The sequence below is a fragment of the Giraffa tippelskirchi genome, chromosome 10 (genome assembly GCF_054371585.1).
Source record: "Giraffa tippelskirchi isolate mGirTip1 chromosome 10, T2T-mGirTip1v1.2.pri, whole genome shotgun sequence".
Classification (NCBI taxonomy): Eukaryota; Metazoa; Chordata; class Mammalia; order Artiodactyla; family Giraffidae; genus Giraffa; species Giraffa tippelskirchi.
Window position 1 is genome coordinate 53,216,084 of NC_137284.1, and position 19,702 is coordinate 53,235,785.

The 19,702-nt window shown below is 44.1% G+C and overlaps 1 protein-coding gene across 29 annotated transcripts in view; it reads left to right on the plus strand.

Annotated features, from left to right (window-relative positions):
- GRB10 (growth factor receptor bound protein 10) overlaps positions 1-1,127 on the plus strand; it is a 218,313-nt gene extending 217,186 nt beyond the window's left edge. For all 29 annotated transcript variants that reach the window (XM_081534568.1, XM_081534573.1, XM_081534560.1 and 26 more), the window contains one exon: positions 625-1,127. In XM_081534568.1, coding sequence (XP_081390694.1) covers positions 625-771 — 147 coding nt within the window. In that variant the 3' untranslated portion in view covers positions 772-1,127. The remainder of the gene's footprint in view (positions 1-624) is intronic.
- Positions 1,128-19,702: the final 18,575 nt, after the last annotated feature.

Sequence of the window (19,702 nt, forward strand, 5' to 3'; positions counted from 1 at the left end):
CTTACTCTTTTGTGTTCTGATTTTGTTCCTTGTGCAATTTTTGAACTAACCACACTAGAGAACAGTAAACATCAGACAGTTTCAAGCTCACTAGTGATATCTTTATAGGAGCTTCCTCTATGCAGAGGGTGTGCCATTTGCATGGACACTCACAGGCTTAGTCAACCGCACCCTCCTCCCCGGGGTGTGCTGAGTGCATGGACACTCACAGGATAAGTGATGAGCCTCCTCCGTGGTGAGTGCTGTATGCGTGGATACTCAGGGTAACTGGTCAACCGCACCCTCCTCCATGGGGTGTGCTGAGTGCATGGACACTCACAGGTTGACTAACCAACTTTGCCCTGATGAGCAAGGCAAACTGGGAGGAGCTTGGGACCTTCCTCAGAAATAGGGGAGCAGTTGTGCCCAGTAGCCGTAGGTACTTGGCAGTGCCCCTGCCAACCTGCCTCCACACAAAAACTCGCTCCCCAACCTCCTGCCCTGTTGTTTTCTAGCTCACCTCACTGACTCCATGTGTCACCATAGAACCTCTCCAGGGATGGAGAGCACTAATCCTGACAGGGGGGCCTGTTTCGTCCCCAAGCTGTGGCCTCTGATTTAGCCGGTCTTATTGTGTCTCTCTAGTGCGAGGATGATGGGCAGACATTCTTCAGCCTTGACGACGGGAACACCAAATTCTCTGACCTGATCCAGCTTGTTGACTTTTACCAGCTGAACAAAGGGGTCCTGCCTTGCAGACTGAAGCACCACTGTATCCGAGTGGCCTTATGACCTCAGATCTACCCTGGCTGCAGGCCGGTGGACGCTGACACTGGAGTGAAGAGGCCTGTGCATCCTTCAGAACACACGTCTGTCTGCACCTCGGGGCTCGGAGCAAGATGGTGCATTTGGCGCCAGCTGACCACAATCAACTAGTCTGTTGGACTTGATGGTGATTTGCTGCTGCAGATACAGCAGGGCTGCCCCTCTCTCCCTGGCCTCATTGGGGAGGGCGGGAGAGAGCAAATTCGAGAATAAACTGGAATGATGGTCTTGGCTGGGCCATGGAGGAACGCAAGCCAGAGAGAAGTGATTGGAAGTGAACTCTTGCCCTGGAATAATCTTGACAATTAAAACTGATATGTTTACTTTTTTGTATCGATCCCTTTTTTGCACTCCTTGTTTTCAATATTGTATTCAGCTTATGGCAGGAGGGGCCGTGGCTTTTCTGTGTGTACGAGATGTAAAGACACTTGAAAAGGGGCAGCCCCCAGAGGTTGGCCGCGTTTGTAGAGGGTGGTACATACCCTCTGCACATCACTCCCAGACAGCAGGCACCCCAATCCTCCCCAGTATACTTGAAAGCCTTTTTGAAATAAAAGGTGTTCTCGTGGTGGGCACATGGTGTGCTCTGTGGCCAGAGAGGCGACCCAGCCTGCCACCCCTCCTCTGTGTCCATCTTGCACTTGTGCTGTCCACCTGCCCTCCACGTGTCGTGTTGCCTTCCTTGCTGCTGGACGCTTGTTTCTTTGGAAAACTCGCTGTCCCGCAACACAGAGGGGCTGAGTGGCTGCCCCTCGTTAGCCACAGGCCAGCCTTCCTAACATGGCGAGTGACCATTGCCCGCCTGCAGTGGATGCCAGGCCGCCTGGCCCACCTTCCAGCCTGTTTTAGAACCATCACTGCCTTACCCCTCCGCAGTGGTGCCAGCCTTCCAGGGCTGCTCTTCCTGCCTTGGGGGCTCCGAGGATCTAAAAGGAGGTGGCACCTGCTTGGCCTGCATCCATATGTAGCTTGTTTCCATGGTGACAGAGGTGGAGACATTGGAGAGGGCGGTCTCGCCTGTTGGCCTCCTTCCTGCTGACACCCCTGTGGCCAGCTCCTGCAAGGCAGCAGGTGGCTCCCCCACTGGCCCAGGTCAGGAGGCCCCCATGGCAGGCTTGGCCATGGACAGGTTAGCAACACAGCACTGCATGCTGCTCCAGGAGCTGAGTCAGACAGTGGCTTGAGATGTCCCCACCCTCCGCCCTGTCCTCTTAGCCGAGTCTTCTGGCGTGAGGGTGGCCGTTTCTCTGCCTTTGTTCTCTGCAGAGCAGAAAGGGCTCCCCTGACAGCATGCATGCCACTTGCTGAAGGATGACTTCTGTCCCCAGGTCACAGCGGCCATGCTTCCCTGGCCCCTCTGGACCTCGCTGGCCGCTAGACCCCTGGACTGCTCACTGCAGCACTTCCCAAGGGAGACGTGCAGCCTAGGACACAGTGATGCATACCCGCTGTACCTCAGTTCGTGGTGTAGACACTGTATTTTAGTTGACAAGACATACTCTACTTATTTTCCATGAAGTGTCTACTTAGACAAATGAAGAATTTTTAGTAAAACATGTTTTTAACCATGAACGTTCAATGGCTTTTTTTTGTTTGTTTGTTTTTTGGGGGGTTTTTTGGTTGTTTTCTAGCCTGTTAATCTTTCCAACTGTTGACAATTAGGTAATTTTCAAGTCATACCTGGCGGCCTGCTTCCCCTGGAGGGACTGATGCTTTAGTTACACTAGTAGACATTTTTCTCTTTACCAGTTGGAGGTAAAACCTTAAAAAAAAAAAACAAGAAATCCAGCAAAAAAAAAAAAAAGCCACCTCTCCAGTTTCTTTTTTCTGTTTACATAGACCAGTCTCCACCAGTGAGATAAGACTCACTCAGTAGACAGCTAGTATCTGCAGTATTGCGTATTTATAAATACACCTTCTATTTAAAAAGAGAACTAAAGCTTGACTCTGACGCACGGTTCTGTGTGTAGCTTCCTGGCCGCAGTAAACCGTCACCGAGCGTGACCCTCCCAGGGCCCCTTGTACCGGGGATCCACCTGCCAACGGGCAGCCCCTTGCAGGAGATGGGCGTCCAGCTGGGCAAGCCAGGGGCTGAAGGACACTCGACTTTTATTTTTGTATTTAAATGACATGAATGTAAACGGAACAGCTCAGGGTCGTTTTGGAGCCTGTTGACTTTTTATTCTTCCTGTGATTTTCTGTTGTGGACAGAAGCTCCATGTAGCAACCTGGACTGAATTGAGAAAGAAAACGCCAAATGCTTTGGGGATTAACGCTAAGTAGCAGAGCTTTGTGATCTTATGTGTTAGAGTTTCAGAACGTTTTTCTGTTTGCTAAACCTTGGAGAAATATGTGCCTCAGTCTAGACGTTTTGTCTTCTCTTTTCTGCACTGAATACCTGAGGGTTTGACCAGTGGACACACCTCTGCAGGATGGGGCTGGCTCGCTGAGGGCTCTAATGCCAGTGTGGTGAGCATAGCGTCGCCTAATGTGTAGACGTTTTCAGGGAATGCAGAACGGATTAACTGAAAAGACAAACCCTTTGTTCCATGTGCTTTGCTCCTTTCTGTACATAGCTCCTCAGCTCACGAACCTAATTGTAAACATTCAGGTATTTTTGTACAAATAAGGGACTGATGTTCTGTTTGTCATTAGAAATAAACATTAATACAGTGTTCTTCATTTTGCCTGTGGTGTGTGTTTCTATATTTTAAAACGTCCAGCTGATCAAGCACTAAACACCTAGGGAGATGATGTGGGATATTTTAGTGATGTGCTTCTTACCTGGCTAAACAGTAGTTACAAACGAGTAGGTGTGACGTGCAGACTGGTGTGACCCTGCTGGGTGGGCTCCGTGCCGACCACAGAACAGATCCACTGGCCTCTCCTCCCCCCACTTCCTCCGCAAGAATAGAGACCCGTGGAAGCTCCAGGTGGGGCAGGGATTCCATGGTTGCATATCTCACCCAGGCCCGCAGAGGGCACTCCAGGGTGCATGGGCCACCTGGAGGGACACTACAGACCCTTTTGGAAAACAGCAGGACAGGCAGGGTTTAATGTGGAGTGATAGGTGTCATTCCCTCTCCCCCATCCCAGGGATGCCATGTGTACTTTCAATCTGTAAATAGATCCAAGTCGTGTTTGATCTCTGAAAGTTTTCTTGAATTACATCTAAATCTGGTTTTGTTCCATCACTGCAGGTCTTGTTTTTAAAGACAGCAATATTATGTGTTGGGTCTCTCTCACCTGCCTTTTCCAAGATTTATCTTTTCTCAAACTTGCTGACTCTGGTGTGCACATCCATCTGTCCCCCAGGTCACTCACAGTCTCTGGGCCGGCTGCTTATTCCCTGAGCCACTTCCAGCCTGCACCACTGCAAGGATGTTTCCTTTTCCCTCCGTTTCTCTTTGGAGTCATGCTGGCTTCTGTTGCATATATTCCTGCATCACTGCTTTAAGCTTTGGTGAACTAATTGCTTTGATTTTTGTTTTGTTTTTATTTTATTTCATGGTATTAGGCTTGGTTGCCAATTTAATCTTCATGTCAATGTATTTCTACTGAATACTCCTTACTACCATTTTTTTCCCACTGTTTTCTCGTTTTCTCACGGGCATCTTCATGGTTCCTTGAAGAATGTGGGTTCTTCTTGGTTGAGTCATTCATAGGAAGTTTGTGTAGGAAAGAAAGCAGAGATTGTGTCTGATGCTAGCAGGACAAAGTAAATGAATGCTATTTATTTATCAATAAACACAAAGGGTCATGGATGGGAATTCCAAGGCCTTGACAACATTAGTCATCAAGATTGATCTTCCAACCAACTTCTCTCCCTCCCCGGGGTCACACCTGCCTTTTCATTCAGCCTCACATGCCTTCCAGATAAATTTCATATTATTTTGCAATGCAACAACTTTTCCCCCTTGGTTGTTCTATGGCAAATTATGCAATGTCATTTTTGATAATTATGGAGTTTTGTCATTTGAAATAAAAATTATGAAAAAGTCTCTTAGAAATAAAAAAAATTCTATTGTAATTCTACATTCTTACACAAACTCGTGCACACATGAGCATAGATGTCTACAAGGGCTATAGCACAGGATTCCTAGGGAAGACCTGGGCCCAGCTGAAGAATTCGTCTGGAAGGTGTGTGAAGAATGAAGACAAAGGTGGATCTGAGCACAAGTGGATGGAAAATGTGCCCTTATCCAGGTATGTATTGTCCAATTCGATAGCACTAGGCACGCACGACTACTATTTAAACTGCAATAAAAAATAAAATGAAAACTTCAGTTCCTTGGTTGCATCATCCTTATTTCAAGTCCTCAATAGCCACGTGTGGCAGCGGCCACCATACTGGACAGCACATTGATAGGACGTTGTCATCACCGGAAATCTTGTTGGACATGGCTGGTCTTATGGGATGCATAATGAGAGGCTAAATTGCAGATGTGGGAATGGATGGTTGGAGGGGGCAGTTCCCTTGAGAGTCAGTCTCCCTGTGCCTGGGTGATGTTCTGAATTAACGAAGCCAGATCCAAGGCTAAGGGCACCTGCACTCATGGGACACCTCTGCCTCACCCCATGAGTAAGACAATACTAACTTCTCGTTTGCCACAACAGGGTGACACCATCCACTGTCTCCAGTTTGTTTGGGTACAATTTGCTTTCCAATTATAATGGAATGGCAGTGGTTTCACATCATAGGCATACACTCTATACAAAACTCAGTGATGTCCACTTAGCCCCCCACCAACATGACTCCACTGAGAAAAAGCATGCTTCCCAATTTGACATCAACCTATCCAGTGACCAGATCTCCTGGAGTGAGCCAGAGGTAGAAACTCTACCTTGTCTATTTTCTAAAATAATCACCACTACTGTGAGCATCTCCCCAGACTGAGTGTAGCTTTAATGTCTATAAAGTGCATGTCTAAATATAAAGTGCGTGACCCCAAATGAAAGCAGGACTGTATTGCTATGCATCTGAAAAGACAGCCATGTCTCTGCAGGGGTAAGAACAAGCCATGCGGGACCTCTCAGAGATGGCTTTGTCCAGGGTGATTACACAGAACACAGGGATCATTCTTGACACTTTGACATTAATTCAAAATCAATCTGGACAAAGTGTGGATGAACTAAAGCATAGTGGAGGATTCATCCAGCCAACCAGATTCAAAAATATGCAATGCTTGGTGTATTTTTTATTGGAGGAAGGAGACTAACATTTTTTTATTTTGTACAAAAAGTGAAATTATATTAATATTTTGTCATTGCACTACTAGTGTTGTACATAAAATATGGCTTCGCAGAACTTTCTGGGAGGACTGAGGTATATTCGAAGGTCGTTCAAAACATCGATGGTTTTCTGCTGCATTGCTGAGTCGACAGCTGAACCATGCTTTAAGGGTGGGCTGCACAGCTGTACCAAACCTGTATTTCTGACACTTCCTCTCCAGAATGGACACCTTCAAGATGATGCAGGGCAAGTGTGTTCCTGGTCTTACTCCCAGGAGTCCTGACTCAGAAGGCTGAGTAGGAGACAGAACCATGCCTCTGTACCAGCTCTGTACCAGCTCAGCAAGATTCAGTGCAGCTCCCACTGGGAAGGGGAATTCTAGAAGCTGCCGCAAGAGCCAGGCTTCTCTTACATCTATGGAATTAAAATCTCTGACTTGGCGATAAAAGCATTCGGCCAACACCAGTGGGTGAGACCGTCCCCAGCTTACGATGAGCTTCGGGATTTTAGGGTCCACGTTCCCACTGCGTTTTTCATTTTAATTAATTAATTTATTTTAGTTGGGGGCTAATTACTTTACAATATTGTAGTGGTTTTTGCCATACATTGACATGAATCAGCCATGGGTTTACATGTGTTCCCCATCCTGAACCCCCCCTCCCACCTCCCTCCCCATCCCATCCCTCTGAGTCATCCCATTGCCCCAGCCCTGAGCATTTGTCTCATGCATCGAACCTGGACTGGCGTTCTGTTTCACATATGATAGTATACATGTTTCAATGCTATTGTCTCAGATCGTCCCACCCTCACCTTCTCCCACAGAGTCCATAAGACTGTTCTATGCATCTGTGTCTCTTTTTCTGTCTTGCATACAGGGTTATCATTACCATCTTTCAAATTCCATATATATGGATTAGTATACTGTACTGGTGTTTTTCTTTCTGGCTTACTTCACTCTGTATAATGGGCTCCAGTTTCATCCATCTCAATAGAACTGATTCAAATGTATTCTTTTTAATGGCTGAGTAATATTCCATTGTGTATATATACCACAGCTTTCTTATCCATTTGTCTGATGATGGACATCTAGGTTGCTTCCACGTCCTGGCTATTATAAACAGTGCTGCGATGAACATTGGGGTACACATGTCTCTTTGAATTCTGATTTCCTTGGTGTGTATGCCCAGCAGTGGGATTGCAGGGTCATGTGGCAGTTCTATTCCCAGTTTTTTAAGGAATCTCCACACTATTCTCCATAGTAGCTGTACTAGTTTGCATTCCCACCAACAGTGTAAGAGGGTTCCCTTTTCTCCATACCCTCTCCAGCATTTATTGCTTGTAGACTTTTGGATAGCAGCCATTCTGATGGGCGTGAAATGGTACCTCATTGTGGTTTTGATTTGCATTTCTCTAATAATGAGTGATGTTGAGCATCTTTTCATGGGTTTGTTAGCCATCTGTATGTCTTCTTTGGAGAGATGTCTGTTTAGTTCTTTGGCCCATTTTTTGATTGGGTCATTTATTTTTCTGAAATTGAGCTGCAGGGGTTGCTTGTATATTTTTGAGATTAATTGTTTGTCCATTGCTTCATTTGCTATTATTTTCTCCCATTCTGAAGGCTGTCTTTTCATCTTGCTTACAGTTTCCTTTGTTGTGCAAAAGCTTTCAAGTTTAACTAGGTCCCATTTGTTTATTTTTGCTTTTATTTCCAATATTCTGGGAGGTAGGTCATAGAGGATCCTGCTGTGATTTATATCGGAGAGTGTTTTGCCTATGTTTTCCTCTAGGAGTTTTATAGTCTCTGGTCTTACATTTAGATCTTTAATCCATTTTGAGTTTATTTTTGTGTATGGTGTTAGAAAGTGTTCTAGTTTCATTCTTTTACAAGTGGTTGACCAGTTTTCCCAGCACCACTTGTTAAAGAGATTGTCTTTTCTCCATTGTATATTCTTGCCTCCTTTGTCAAAGATAAGGTGTCCATAGGTGCGTGGATTTATCTCTGGGCTTTCTATTTTGTTCCATTGATCTATATTTCTGTCTTTGTGCCAGTACCATACTGTCTTGATGACTGTGGCTTTGTAGTAGAGCCTGAAGTCAAGCAGCTTGATTCCGCCAGTTCCATTCTTCTTTCTCAAGATTGCTTTGGCTATTCGAGGTTTTTTATATTTCCATACAAATTGTGAAATTATTTGTTCTAGTTCTCTGAAGAATACTGTTGGTAGTTTGATAGGGATTGCATTGAATCTAAAGATTGCTTTGGGTAGTATACTCATTTTCACTATATTAATTCTTCCAATCCATGAACACGGTATATTTCTCCATCTCTTTGTGTCCTCTTTGATTTCTTTCATCAGTGTTTTATAGTTTTCTATATACAAGTCTTTTTTTTCGTTAGGTAGATATATTCCTAAGTATTTTATTCATTTTGTTGTAATGGTGAATGGAATTGTTTCCTTAATTTCCCTTTCTGTTTTCTCATTGTTAGTATAGGAATGCAAGGGATTTCTGTGTGTTAATTTTATATCCTGCAACTTTACTATATTCATTGATTAGCTCTAGTAATTTTCTGGTAGAATCTTTAGGGTTTTCTATGTAAAGGATCATGTCATCTGCAAACAGTGAGAGTTTTACTTCTTCTTTTCCAATATGGATTCCTTTTCTTTTTCAGCTCTAATTGCTGTGGCCAAAACTTCCAAAACTATGTTGAATACTAGTGGTGAGAGTGGGCACCTTTGCCTTGTTCGTGACTTTAGGGGAAATGCTTTCAATTTTTCACCATTGAGGATAATGTTTGCTGTGGGTTTGTCATATATAGCTTTTATTATGTTGAGATATGTTCCTTGTATTCCTGCTTTCTGGAGGGTTTTTATCATAAATGGATGTTGAATTTTGTCAAAGGCTGTTTCTGCATCTATTGAGATAATCATATGGTTTTTATCTTTCAATTTGTTAATGTGGTCTATTGCCTTGATTGATTTGTGGATATTAAAGAATCCTTGCATTCCTGGGATAAAGCCCACTTGGTCATGATGTATAATCTTTTTAATATGTTGTTGGATTCTGTTTGCTAAAATTTTATTAAGGATTTTTGCATCTATGTTCATCAGTGATGCTGGCCTGTAGTTTTCTTTCTTTGTGGCGTCTTTATCTGGTTTTGGAATTAGGGTGATGGTAGCCTCATAGAATGAGTTTGGAAGTTTACCTTCTTCTGCAATTTTCTGAAAGAGTTGAGTAAGATAGGTGTTAGCTCTTCTCTAAATTTTTGGTAGAATTCAGCTGTGAAGCCATCTGGTCCTGGGCTTTTGTTTGCTGGAATATTTCTAATTACAGTTTCGATTTCCGTGCTTGTGATGGGTTTGTTAAGATCTTTTATTTCTTCCTGGTTCAGTTTTGGAAAGTTATACTTTTCTAAGAATTTGTCCATTTCTTCCAAGTTGTCCATTTTATTGGCATATAGCTGTTGGTAGTAGTCTTTTATGATCCTTTGTATTTCTGTGTAGTCTGTTGTGATCTCTCCATTTTCATTTCTGATTTCATTGATTTGATTCTTCTCCCTTTGTTTCATGATGAGTCTGGCTAATGGTTTGTCAATTTTGTTTATCTTCTCAAAAAAAACATCTTTTAGTTTTGTTGATTTTTGCTATGGTCTCTTTTGTTTCCTTTGCATTTATTTCTGCCCTAATTTTTAAGATTTCTTTCCTTCTACTAACCCTAGGGTTCTTCATTTCTTCCTTCCCTAGTGCTTTAGGTGTAGAGTTAGGTTATTTATTTGATTTTTCTCTTGTTTCCTGAGGTATGCCTGTATTGCTATGAACCGTTGCTTTAGCACTGCTTTCACAGTGTCCCATAGGTTTTGGGTTGTTGTGTTTTCATTTTCATTCATTTCTATGCATATTTTGATTTCTTTTTTGATTCCTTCTGTGATTTGTTGGTTATTCAGAAGCATGTTGTTTAGCCTTCATATGTTTGTATTTTTAATAGTTTTTTTTTCCTGTAATTGAGATCTAATCTTACTGCATTGTGGTCAGAGAAGATGATTGGAATGATTTCAATTTTTTTGAATTTACCAAGATGAGATTTATGGCCCAGGATGTGATCTATCCTGGAGAAGGTTCCATGTGCACTTGAGAAAAAGGTGAATTTGATTGTTTTGGGGTGAAATGTCCTGTAGATATCAATTAAATCTATCTGGGCTATTGTATCATTTAAAGCTTGTGTTTCCTTGTTAATTTTCTGTTTAATTGATCTATCCATAGGTGCGAGTGGGGTATTAAAGTCTCCCACTATTATTGTGTTATTGTTAATTTCCCCTTTTGTACTTGTTAGCATTTGCCTTACATATTGTGGTGCTCCTATGTTGGGTGCATATATATTTATAATTTTTATATCTTCTTCTTGGATTGATCCTTTGATCATTATGTAGTGTCTGTCTTTGTCTCTTTTCACAGCCTTTATTTTAAAGTCTGTTTTATCTGAAATGAGTATTGAGACTCCTGCTTTCTTTTGGTCTCCGTTTGCATGAAACATTTTTTTCCAGCCCTTCACTTTCAGTCAGTATGTGTCCCTTGTTTTGAGGTGGGTCTTTTGTTGACAGCATATATAGGGGTCTTGCTTTTGTATTCATTCAGCCAGTCTTTGTCTTTTGATTGGGGCATTCAACCTATTTACATTTAAGGTAATTATTGATAAGTATGGTCCTGTTGCCATTTACTTTGTTGTTTTGAGTTCCTGTTTATACACCCTTTCTCTGTTTCCTGTCTAGAGAAGATCCTTTAGCATTTGTTGAAGAGCTGGTTTGGTGGTGCTGAATTCTCTCAGCTTTTGCTTGTCTGTAAAGCTTTTGAATTCTCCTTCATATCTGAATGAGATCCTTGCTGGGTACAGTAATCTGGGTTGTAGATTATTCTCTTTCATTACTTTAAGTATGTCCTGCCATTCCATTCTGGCTTGAAGAGTTTCTATTAAAAGATCAGCTGTTATCCTTATGGGAATCCCCTTGTGTGTTATTTGTTGTTTTTCCCTTGCTGCTTTTAATATCTGTTCTTTGTGTTTGATCTTTGTTAATTTGATTAATATGTGTCTGGGGGTGTTTCGCCTTGGGTTTATCTTGTTTGGGACTCTCTGGGTTTCTTGGACTTTTGTGACTATTTCCTTCCCCATTTTAGGGAAATTTTCAACTATTATTTCCTCGAGTATTTTTTCATGGCCTTTCCTTTTGTCTTCTTCTTCTGGGACTCCTATAATTCGAATGTTGGGGTGTTTCATATTGTCCCAGAGGTCCCTGGGGTTTTCCTCATTTCTTTTGATTCTTTTTTCTTATTTCCTCTCTGCTTCATTCATTTCCACCATTCTATCTTCTACCTCACTTATCCTATCTTCTGTCTCAGTTATTCTACTGTTGGTTCCCTCCAGAGTGTTTTTGATCTTATTTATTGCATTCATTATACATTGACTCTTTTTTATTTCTTCTAGGTACTTGTTAAACATTTCTTGCATCTTCTCAATCCTTGTCTCCAGGCTATTTATCTGTAACTCCATTTTGTTTTCAAGATTTTGGATCATTTTTATTATCATTATTCTAAATTCTTTTTCAGGTAGACTCCCTGTCTCCTCCTCTTTTGTTTGGTTTGGTGGGCATTTATCATTTTCCTTTACTTGCTGCGTATTTCTCTGCCTTTTCATCTTGTTTAGATTGCTGTGTTTGGGGTGGCCTTTCTGTATTCTGGTAGTTTGAAGTTCCTCTTTATTGTGGAGGTTCCTCCCTGTGGGTGGGGTTGGACGATTGGCTTGTCAAGGTTTCCTGGTTAGGGCAGCTTGTGTCGGTGTTCCGGTGGGTGGAGCTGGATCTCTTCTCTCTGGAGTGCAATGGAGTGTCCAGTAGTGAGTTTTGAGATGTCTATGGGTTTGGTGTGACTTTGGGCAGCCTGTATATTGATGCTCAGGGCTATGTTCCTGCGTTGCTGAAGAATTTGTGTGGTACGTCTTGCTCTGGAACTTATTGGCTCTTGGGTAGAGCTTGATTTCAGTGTAGGTATGGAGGCTTTTGGATGATCTCTTATTAATTAATGTTCCCTGGAGTCAGGAGTTCTCTGGTGTTCTCAAGTTTTGGGCTTATGCCTCCTGCCTCTGGTTTTCAGACTCATTCTTGCAGTAGCCTCAAGACTTCATCCATACAGCACTGATAATAAAACTTCTAGGTTAATGGTGAAAAGATTCTCCACAGTGAGGGATACCTAGAGAGGTTCACCGAGTTACATGGAGAGGTGAAGAAGGAGGAGGGAGATAGAGGTGACCCGGAGGAGAAGAGGGGGACTCAAATGTGGAGAGAGCAATCTAGCCAGTAAACACTTCCCTATGTGCTCTCCACAGTCTGGAACCCTCAGAGAGGTTCATGAAGTTACATAGAGAGGAGGGAGGAAGGAGATAGAGCTGAGCATGAGGAGAAAGAGGGGAATCAAGAGGAAAGAGAGAGATCTGGGTAGTACTCTCTTCCCTAAGTGTTCTCCAGTGTCCATAACACCTACAAAGATTCACAGAATTGGTTTGAGAAGAGAAGGAGGAGGGGGGAGATAGAGGTGTCCTGGGGGAGAAGAAAGAGAGTCAAAAGGGGGAGAGAGTAATCAAGCCAGTAATCACACTCCTGAGTAAAAATGAGTACCAAAGATTGGGTTCTTAAATGTACAAAGTTGATATCAAATACTATATAACAGAGATTAAAAATCTAGAGTAGAGGTTAGACTCTTAAAAAAATACAATATTAAAAAAAAAACAAGATCACAAAAAGTATAAGATATATATATGCAGTTTGCTTTAAAAATAGGGTCTTTTTTTTTTTTGCAAGGTAATAGTGGGTTATAAAAATGAAAATTAAAGGTGTAATGGAGGACTTAGAGAAAAAAGAAAAAAATTTTAAACAAATTAAAAAAATGATAATAGTAAAAATATATCCAGGACTTTCTCTGGAGCTGTTGCTGGCAGTGTGGGGTCAGTTCATTTTCAGATAGTTTCTTGTTCCTGCTTACACTTTTCAAGATCTATAGGCCCCTTTCAATGTGGTCGGTGTTAACTACAGGGATTTTACTCTGTTGTACCTGTCACTTCCAAAACAGTTCCCTCTGTTTATTTGGCTTCTGTTTGCAGGTCTCTTCAGTGTCTAATTTCTGCCCTGACACAAGGAGGTGGAGGTGGTCTCTTTAGGTTCACTTGTTCAGTCGTGCCGTGGGGAGGGAGGAACACTGCAAACCAATATCACTGGCGTGTGTGTGGAGAACTTGCAGTGTCTCGGCCGCACTGGGTTTGCCCCCGCTCAGGGCATGTGTGCTTTCCCAGTCTACCCTGCTCACACTTCAGGTTATTCTGCCAGGGAGCAGGCCCTGAGATGGGTGCACTTCCCAGGTCTAAGCTGCTCAGGTTCAGGTTCTCAGGTACTCCACAAAGGCACAGACTCAGTTGGGTCCTTGGTTTGTGCCAATCCCTGGTAGGAGCAGCTCAGGCAGCCAGGTGTTTGGCAAGTGCACTGATGGGGCGGTGCGATTTATCACCTCCCTGGTCCCAGCCTCTGTTTCTGGGTGCGCCGAGCTCCAGTGTGCCTTGTGTCAGTTCTGGGGAGCTGGTGTCTGTCTGTGACCCTCCCAGCAGATGTCAACCATCCAGAATCTTAGGAAGTCTTTGCTCTCTGGGGCTGAGTTTGCCCCTTTCTGGCTCTGGCTGGCCCCACCTGCCAGCTGCATCTGGCAGGGGATGGGGTAGTCTGCAGCCGGCTAGCTCTTCTCTGGTATGGCTCAGTCCTTTGTTCTGTGAGTGGGCCGGCAGTGCCTTAGATTTGGGCTTTTCGCGGGATAGTTCTCCCTCTCTCTGGCTATCCCACAGTTTAGGTTGCTATCTCACGTTAGCTCCCTCAGGTTGCCCTCAGGGCATTTGGGCCCGGTCCTTACCCTAAGCAATGCTGCCTGCTCCTCTCCGTTCAGCCCCTACTTGCTGGTGGTGGATGCGAACGTCTGGGGTACTTCTCTGCTGGAGTTGCCTTTAGGCATGTAATCTGTGGGGTTTATTTATTTATTTTTCCTCCCAGTTATGTTGTCTTCTGAGATTCGAAGACTTCCCCCAAACCCACAGGTGAGAGAGTTTCCTGGTGTTTGGAAACTTTTCCTCTTTTACGACTCCCTCCCTGGGACGAGTCTCCATCCCTAACTCTTTTGTCTCTCTTTTTATCTTTTATATTTTGTCCTACCTCCTTTCGAAGACAATGAGCTGCTTTTCTGGATGCCTGATGTTCTCTGCCAGCATTCAGAAGTTGTTTTGTAAAGTTTGCTCAGCGTTCAGATGTTCTTTCGATGAATTTGTTGGGGAGAGAGTGGTCTCCCTGTCCTATTCCTCCACCATCTTCCCCACTGCGTTTTCATCCCTCCCAAGCCACCAGAGTTTTTAGTTCCTAAGATAGTGATCTTGGTAGAATGTGATGGGAAAAGCTTAGAATTAAATCCAAAAATGCCTGAAGCTGTCCTGGAGAGCATCCAGTGAGCACATGGCTGGCATAACTGGAAGGCCAGTGGGGACTCGGTCCCTGGCAAGACTCAGGCATCTCCAGACTCTCTCCACCCACTGACAGGGCCCACGTGGAGAGGCCATGCAGCCCCCACTGTGCCCTCTCCACACCCTCAGCACACCAGGCCAACAGCCACCCAGGAGGGCTCATTCAGGGCATGCGGCCAGTCCCAGCATGCCCAGGGCTGGCCCGTGGCCTCTTGACTCTCCAACCAGGGGTCCTCTGGTGCCTCCCCACCACTCTCTTTGCACTGAGTCACTCACAGAGGCTGGCAACGGCCTGCAGGACATTGGACAGAATCCACAGGGGGTCTGTGGCCAGATAACCAGGCAAAATCAAGGTCTCCTGAAGGACTGAACTGTCCTCTCTCCTGCCTGCCTGAGTACCCAGCAGGAACCTCTTCTGGCCTTTACCCACCCCCCTCCTCCTTTGCAATCAGGCCACTAACACTACATCTTCCCTTCCCCCTCCCTAAATGAGATGAAAAAGCCAGTGCGATAGGGAATTCCCTAGTGATCCAGTGCTTAGGAATTGGTGCTTTCACTCCCGGGGCCCAGGGTTCGAGTCCTGGTCAGGGAGCTCAGATCCTGTAAGATCTTGCAAGCCATGGCAGTGCAGCCAAAAGAAAAAAGAATGTTCTGAAACCCAATGGAATGTATTAGCTTAATTATGATTAGTTTGAGTAGCTGAGCAGCGTATAGCTTTGTCTGTGCTCAGCCGAGCCAACCGGCCCCTACCCAGGGCTCCCCCACTGCCCTCAGGTCCTGCTGAGGCCTAGCCCCTGCCAGGCTGAGTCCTGGTCCCTTCCAAGCTTGAAATAATACAGGAGATAGAAGCCCAAAATTCCCAGAAGAAAACTACAAATAGCTAAGGAACATATGAGCAACACTTTTTAAATGAAATGAAGAATAAGTACTGCAATAGCTGTTTGCCATTAAAGGCTGCCTCCTCCAGCTTTTGTGTTTACTCTTGAACCCTCACTTGCAGATTTTACAAACCCAAGCCTCCTTTATTTCTCTAGAGAGAGGATTACCTTCAGTGCCATCTGTCGTCTTTGATCATAACCTATGGTAAGAAACACTGTCATCTAGTGCCCCAGCGTGCATACACATGGACACACAGACATAACTGAAACAGAAATTTCAGGAAGCACCGTTTCCCTTGTTATGTACAAAGCCCCCTTTTTCCTATTCTATTCTGTTCTCTTTGCTTTCCTTTTTCAAAATGCTGGTCATGAAATCTCCAAACTGCTTTCATGATCCAACGATAGGTCAATCCCAGTGAATTGAAAAACAGTGAATTGGAGAAGAACCAGGTTGAAGGACTGACACACCCAACCTCAGACTTCCTCTGAAACTGCAGTAACCAAGACGGTGTGGACTTGATGGAAGCAGAGAGACATGGATCAGTGTAACAGAATAGAGAGCCTGGAAACAGACTCACACAAAGAGAATCAACTCATCTCTGACACAAGACCGAAGGCAACACAGCAGAGCAGAGATAGTCTTTTCAACAAATGGAGGTAAAACAACTGCCACCCATGAGCAAAAGATAAATCTAGACACAGACATCACACCTTCACAAAAACTAACTCCAAATGGATCACAGACCTCGATGTAGAATGCAAAACTACAAAACTTCGAGAATATGACATGAGAGAAAACCTAGATAAATAGAGGATTTGGTGATGGCATTTTAGCTATAATACCAAAGGCACAATCCACAGAAGTAGAAAGCAAGCTGGACTTCATTAAATTAAAAACTTCCACTCGGCAGAAAATACGGAATTGACATTGTCAACCACTCCTAAGAAAAGTGGCTTTTCCAAGAAAATTTGATTCCTTGGATATTTCTCCTCTGCAGATTCAGTCTCAGGGTTCGGGCTAGGATTAGGGCTAGGGCTTAGGGGTTAAGGGTTAGTGGTTAGGGTTTAGGTTTGTTTAGGGTTGGTGTTAGAGTTGGGTTGAAGTTTAGGTTGAAGTGTTTAGGGTTATAGAGTTGGGGTGGGGGTCAGAGTTGGGGTCATAGTCATCATCACTGTGGCCCCTTGGCTTTCCACCCCCTGCTTCACTGGAATCTCCAGGGCCCCCTTGCTGGTCTCTACCAAGTAGGGATATTGAAGTTCCTACACATATCTCCAGGGCTTTCCAGGTGATGCTAGTGGTAAAGAACCCACCTGCCAACACAGGAGACATAAGAGACACCAGTTCGATCTCTGTGTCGGGAAATTCCCTGGTGGAGGGCACAGCAATCCACTCCAGTATTCTTTCCTGAAGAATCCCATGGACAGAGGATCATGGTAGGCTATATTCCATAGGGTCACAATAACTTGGACACAACTGAAGCAGCTTAGCACTCATGCACAGGTGTCTCCAGACCAGATGGCGTGGCTTTGACCCTGTAGAGAGTTGCTCAGTGTAACAAACGCATGAATCTCATTGGGAGACAAAAAGTCTCCTTAAGATCATGGATTGGGGGCAGCTTTAGCTCTATACAGTCAGCAAAAACAAGACCAGGAGCAGACTGTGGCTCAGATCATGAACTCCTTATTGCCAAATTCAGACTTCAATTGAAGAAAGTAGGAAAAACCACCAGACCATTCAGGTATGACCTAAATCAAATCCCTTATGATTATACAGTGGAAGTGACAAATAGATTGAAGGGACTAGATCTGATAGACAGAGTGCCTGATGAACTATGGACAGAGGTTCGTGACATTGTACAGGAGACAGGGATCAAGACCATCCCCATGGAAAAGAAATGCAAAAAAGCAAAATGGCTGTCTGAGGAGGCCTTACACACAGCTGGGAAAAGAAGGAGAAAAGGAGAAAGCAAAGGAGAAAAGGAAAGATATTCCCATCTGAATGCAGAGTTCCAAAGAATAGCAAGGAGAGATAAGAAAGCCTTCCTCAGCGATCAATGCAAAGAAATAGAGGAAAACAACAGATTGGGAAAGACTAGAGATCTCTTCAAGAAAATTAGAGATACCAAGGGAACATTTCTTGCAAAGATGGGCTCGATAAAGGACAGAAATGGTATGGACCTAACAGAAGCAGAAGATATTAAGAAGAGGTGGCAAGAATACACAGCAGAACTGTACAAAAAAGACCTTCACGACCCAGATAATCACGATGGTGTGATCACTCACCTAGAGCCAGACATCCTGGAATGTGAAGTCAAGTGGACCTTAGAAAGCATCACTATGAACAAAGCTAGTGGAGGTGATAGAATTCTAGTTGAGCTATTTCAAATCCTATAAGATGACGCTGTGAAAGTGCTGCACTCAATATGCCAGCAAGTATGGAAAACTCAGCAGTGGCCATAGGACTGGAAAAGGTCAATTTTCATTTCAATCCCAAAGAAAGGCAATGCCAAAGAATGCTCAAATTACCGCACAATTGCACTCATCTCACACTCTACTAAAGTAATGGTCAAAATTCTCCAAGGCAGGCTTCAGCAATACGTGAACCGTGAACTTCCAGATGTTCAAGCTAGTTTTAGAAAAGGCAGAGGAGCCAGAGATCAAATTGCCAACATCGGCTAGATCATCGAAAAAGCAAGAGAGTTCCAGAAAAACATCTATGTCTGATTTATTGACTATGCCAAAGCCTTTGACTGTGTGGATCACAATAAACTGTGGAAAATTCTGAAAGAGATGGGAATACCAGACCATCTGATCTGTCTCTTGAGAAACCTGTATGCAAGTCAGGAAGCAACAGTCAGAACTGGACATGGAACAACAGACTGGTTCCAAATAGGAAAAGGAGTACATCAAGGCTGTATATTGTCACCCTGCTTATTTAACTTTTATGCAGAGTACATCATGAGAAACACTGGGCTGGATGAAGCACAAGCTGGAATCAAGACTGCTGGGAGAAATATCAATAACCTCAGATATGCAGATGACACCACCCTTATGGCAGAGAGTGAAGAAGAACTAAAGAGCCTCCTGATGAAAGTGAAAGAGGAGAGTGAAAAAATTGGCTTAAAGCTCAACATTCAGAAAACTAAGATCATGGCACCTGGTCCCATCACTTCATGGGAAATAGATGGGGAAACAGTGGAAACGGTGTCAGACTTTATTTTTGGGGGCTCCAAAATCACTGCAGATGGTGATTGCAGCCATGAAATTAAAAGACGCTTACTCCTTGGAAGGTAGGTTATGACCAACCTAGACAGCATATTTAAAAGCAGAAACATTACTTTGCCAACAAATGTCCATCTAGTCAAGGCTATGGTTTTTCCAGTGGTCATGTATGGATGTGAGAGTTGGACTACAAAGAAAGCTGAGCGCCGAAGGATTGATGCTTTCGAACTGTGGTGTTGGAGAAGACTCTTCCGAGTCCCTTGGACTGCAAGGAGATCCAACCAGTCCATCCTAAAGGAGATCAGTCCTGGGTGTTCATTGGAAGGACTGATGTTGAAGCTGAAACTCCAATACTTTGGCCACCTGATGTGAAGAGTTGACTCATTGGAAAAGACCCTAATGCTGGGAAGGATTGGGGGCAGGAGGAGAAGGGGACGACAGAGGATGAGATGGTCGGATGGCATCACTAACTTGATGGACATGGATTTGTGTAAACTCCGAGAGCTGGTGATGGACAGGGAGGCCTGGCGTGCTGCAATTCATGGGGTCGCAAAGAGTCGGACACGACTGGGCGACTGAACTGAACTGAACTTACTGTGTCTGCCTAGAAGATCTATCCAGAAACCCCTCCCCAGTGAGGTCTACACATGACAACACTAGAAGGAATTCTTTAACTCCAAGCTGCATTCAGTTGAAAATATGTTCTGTAGGAAAGTTCCAGTCCACATGGTACAATAAAAGTACCTAGAATTTCCACTCTAGCATCAGTGAGCCTCCAACACTGCCCTGTGGACACAGGACTTAGTTAAGGAGCCTTGGCAGAGGCTGTCCGTGACTCATCACTTTCGTGCACACAGCTGACAGGTCTGGTGACTCTGCCCAAGGCAGTTCCTCGGCACCAGAGCTTGCTGTGCCTGAGTGAGGGTTGAACAGGGGCATTACCAGCCTTGAGAGGTGGGCACTCTGTCCTACCTCCCTGAGTCCTGCTCCGTGGGATGTGCCCACCCGACCACCACAGGGGTAAGTGGCTTGG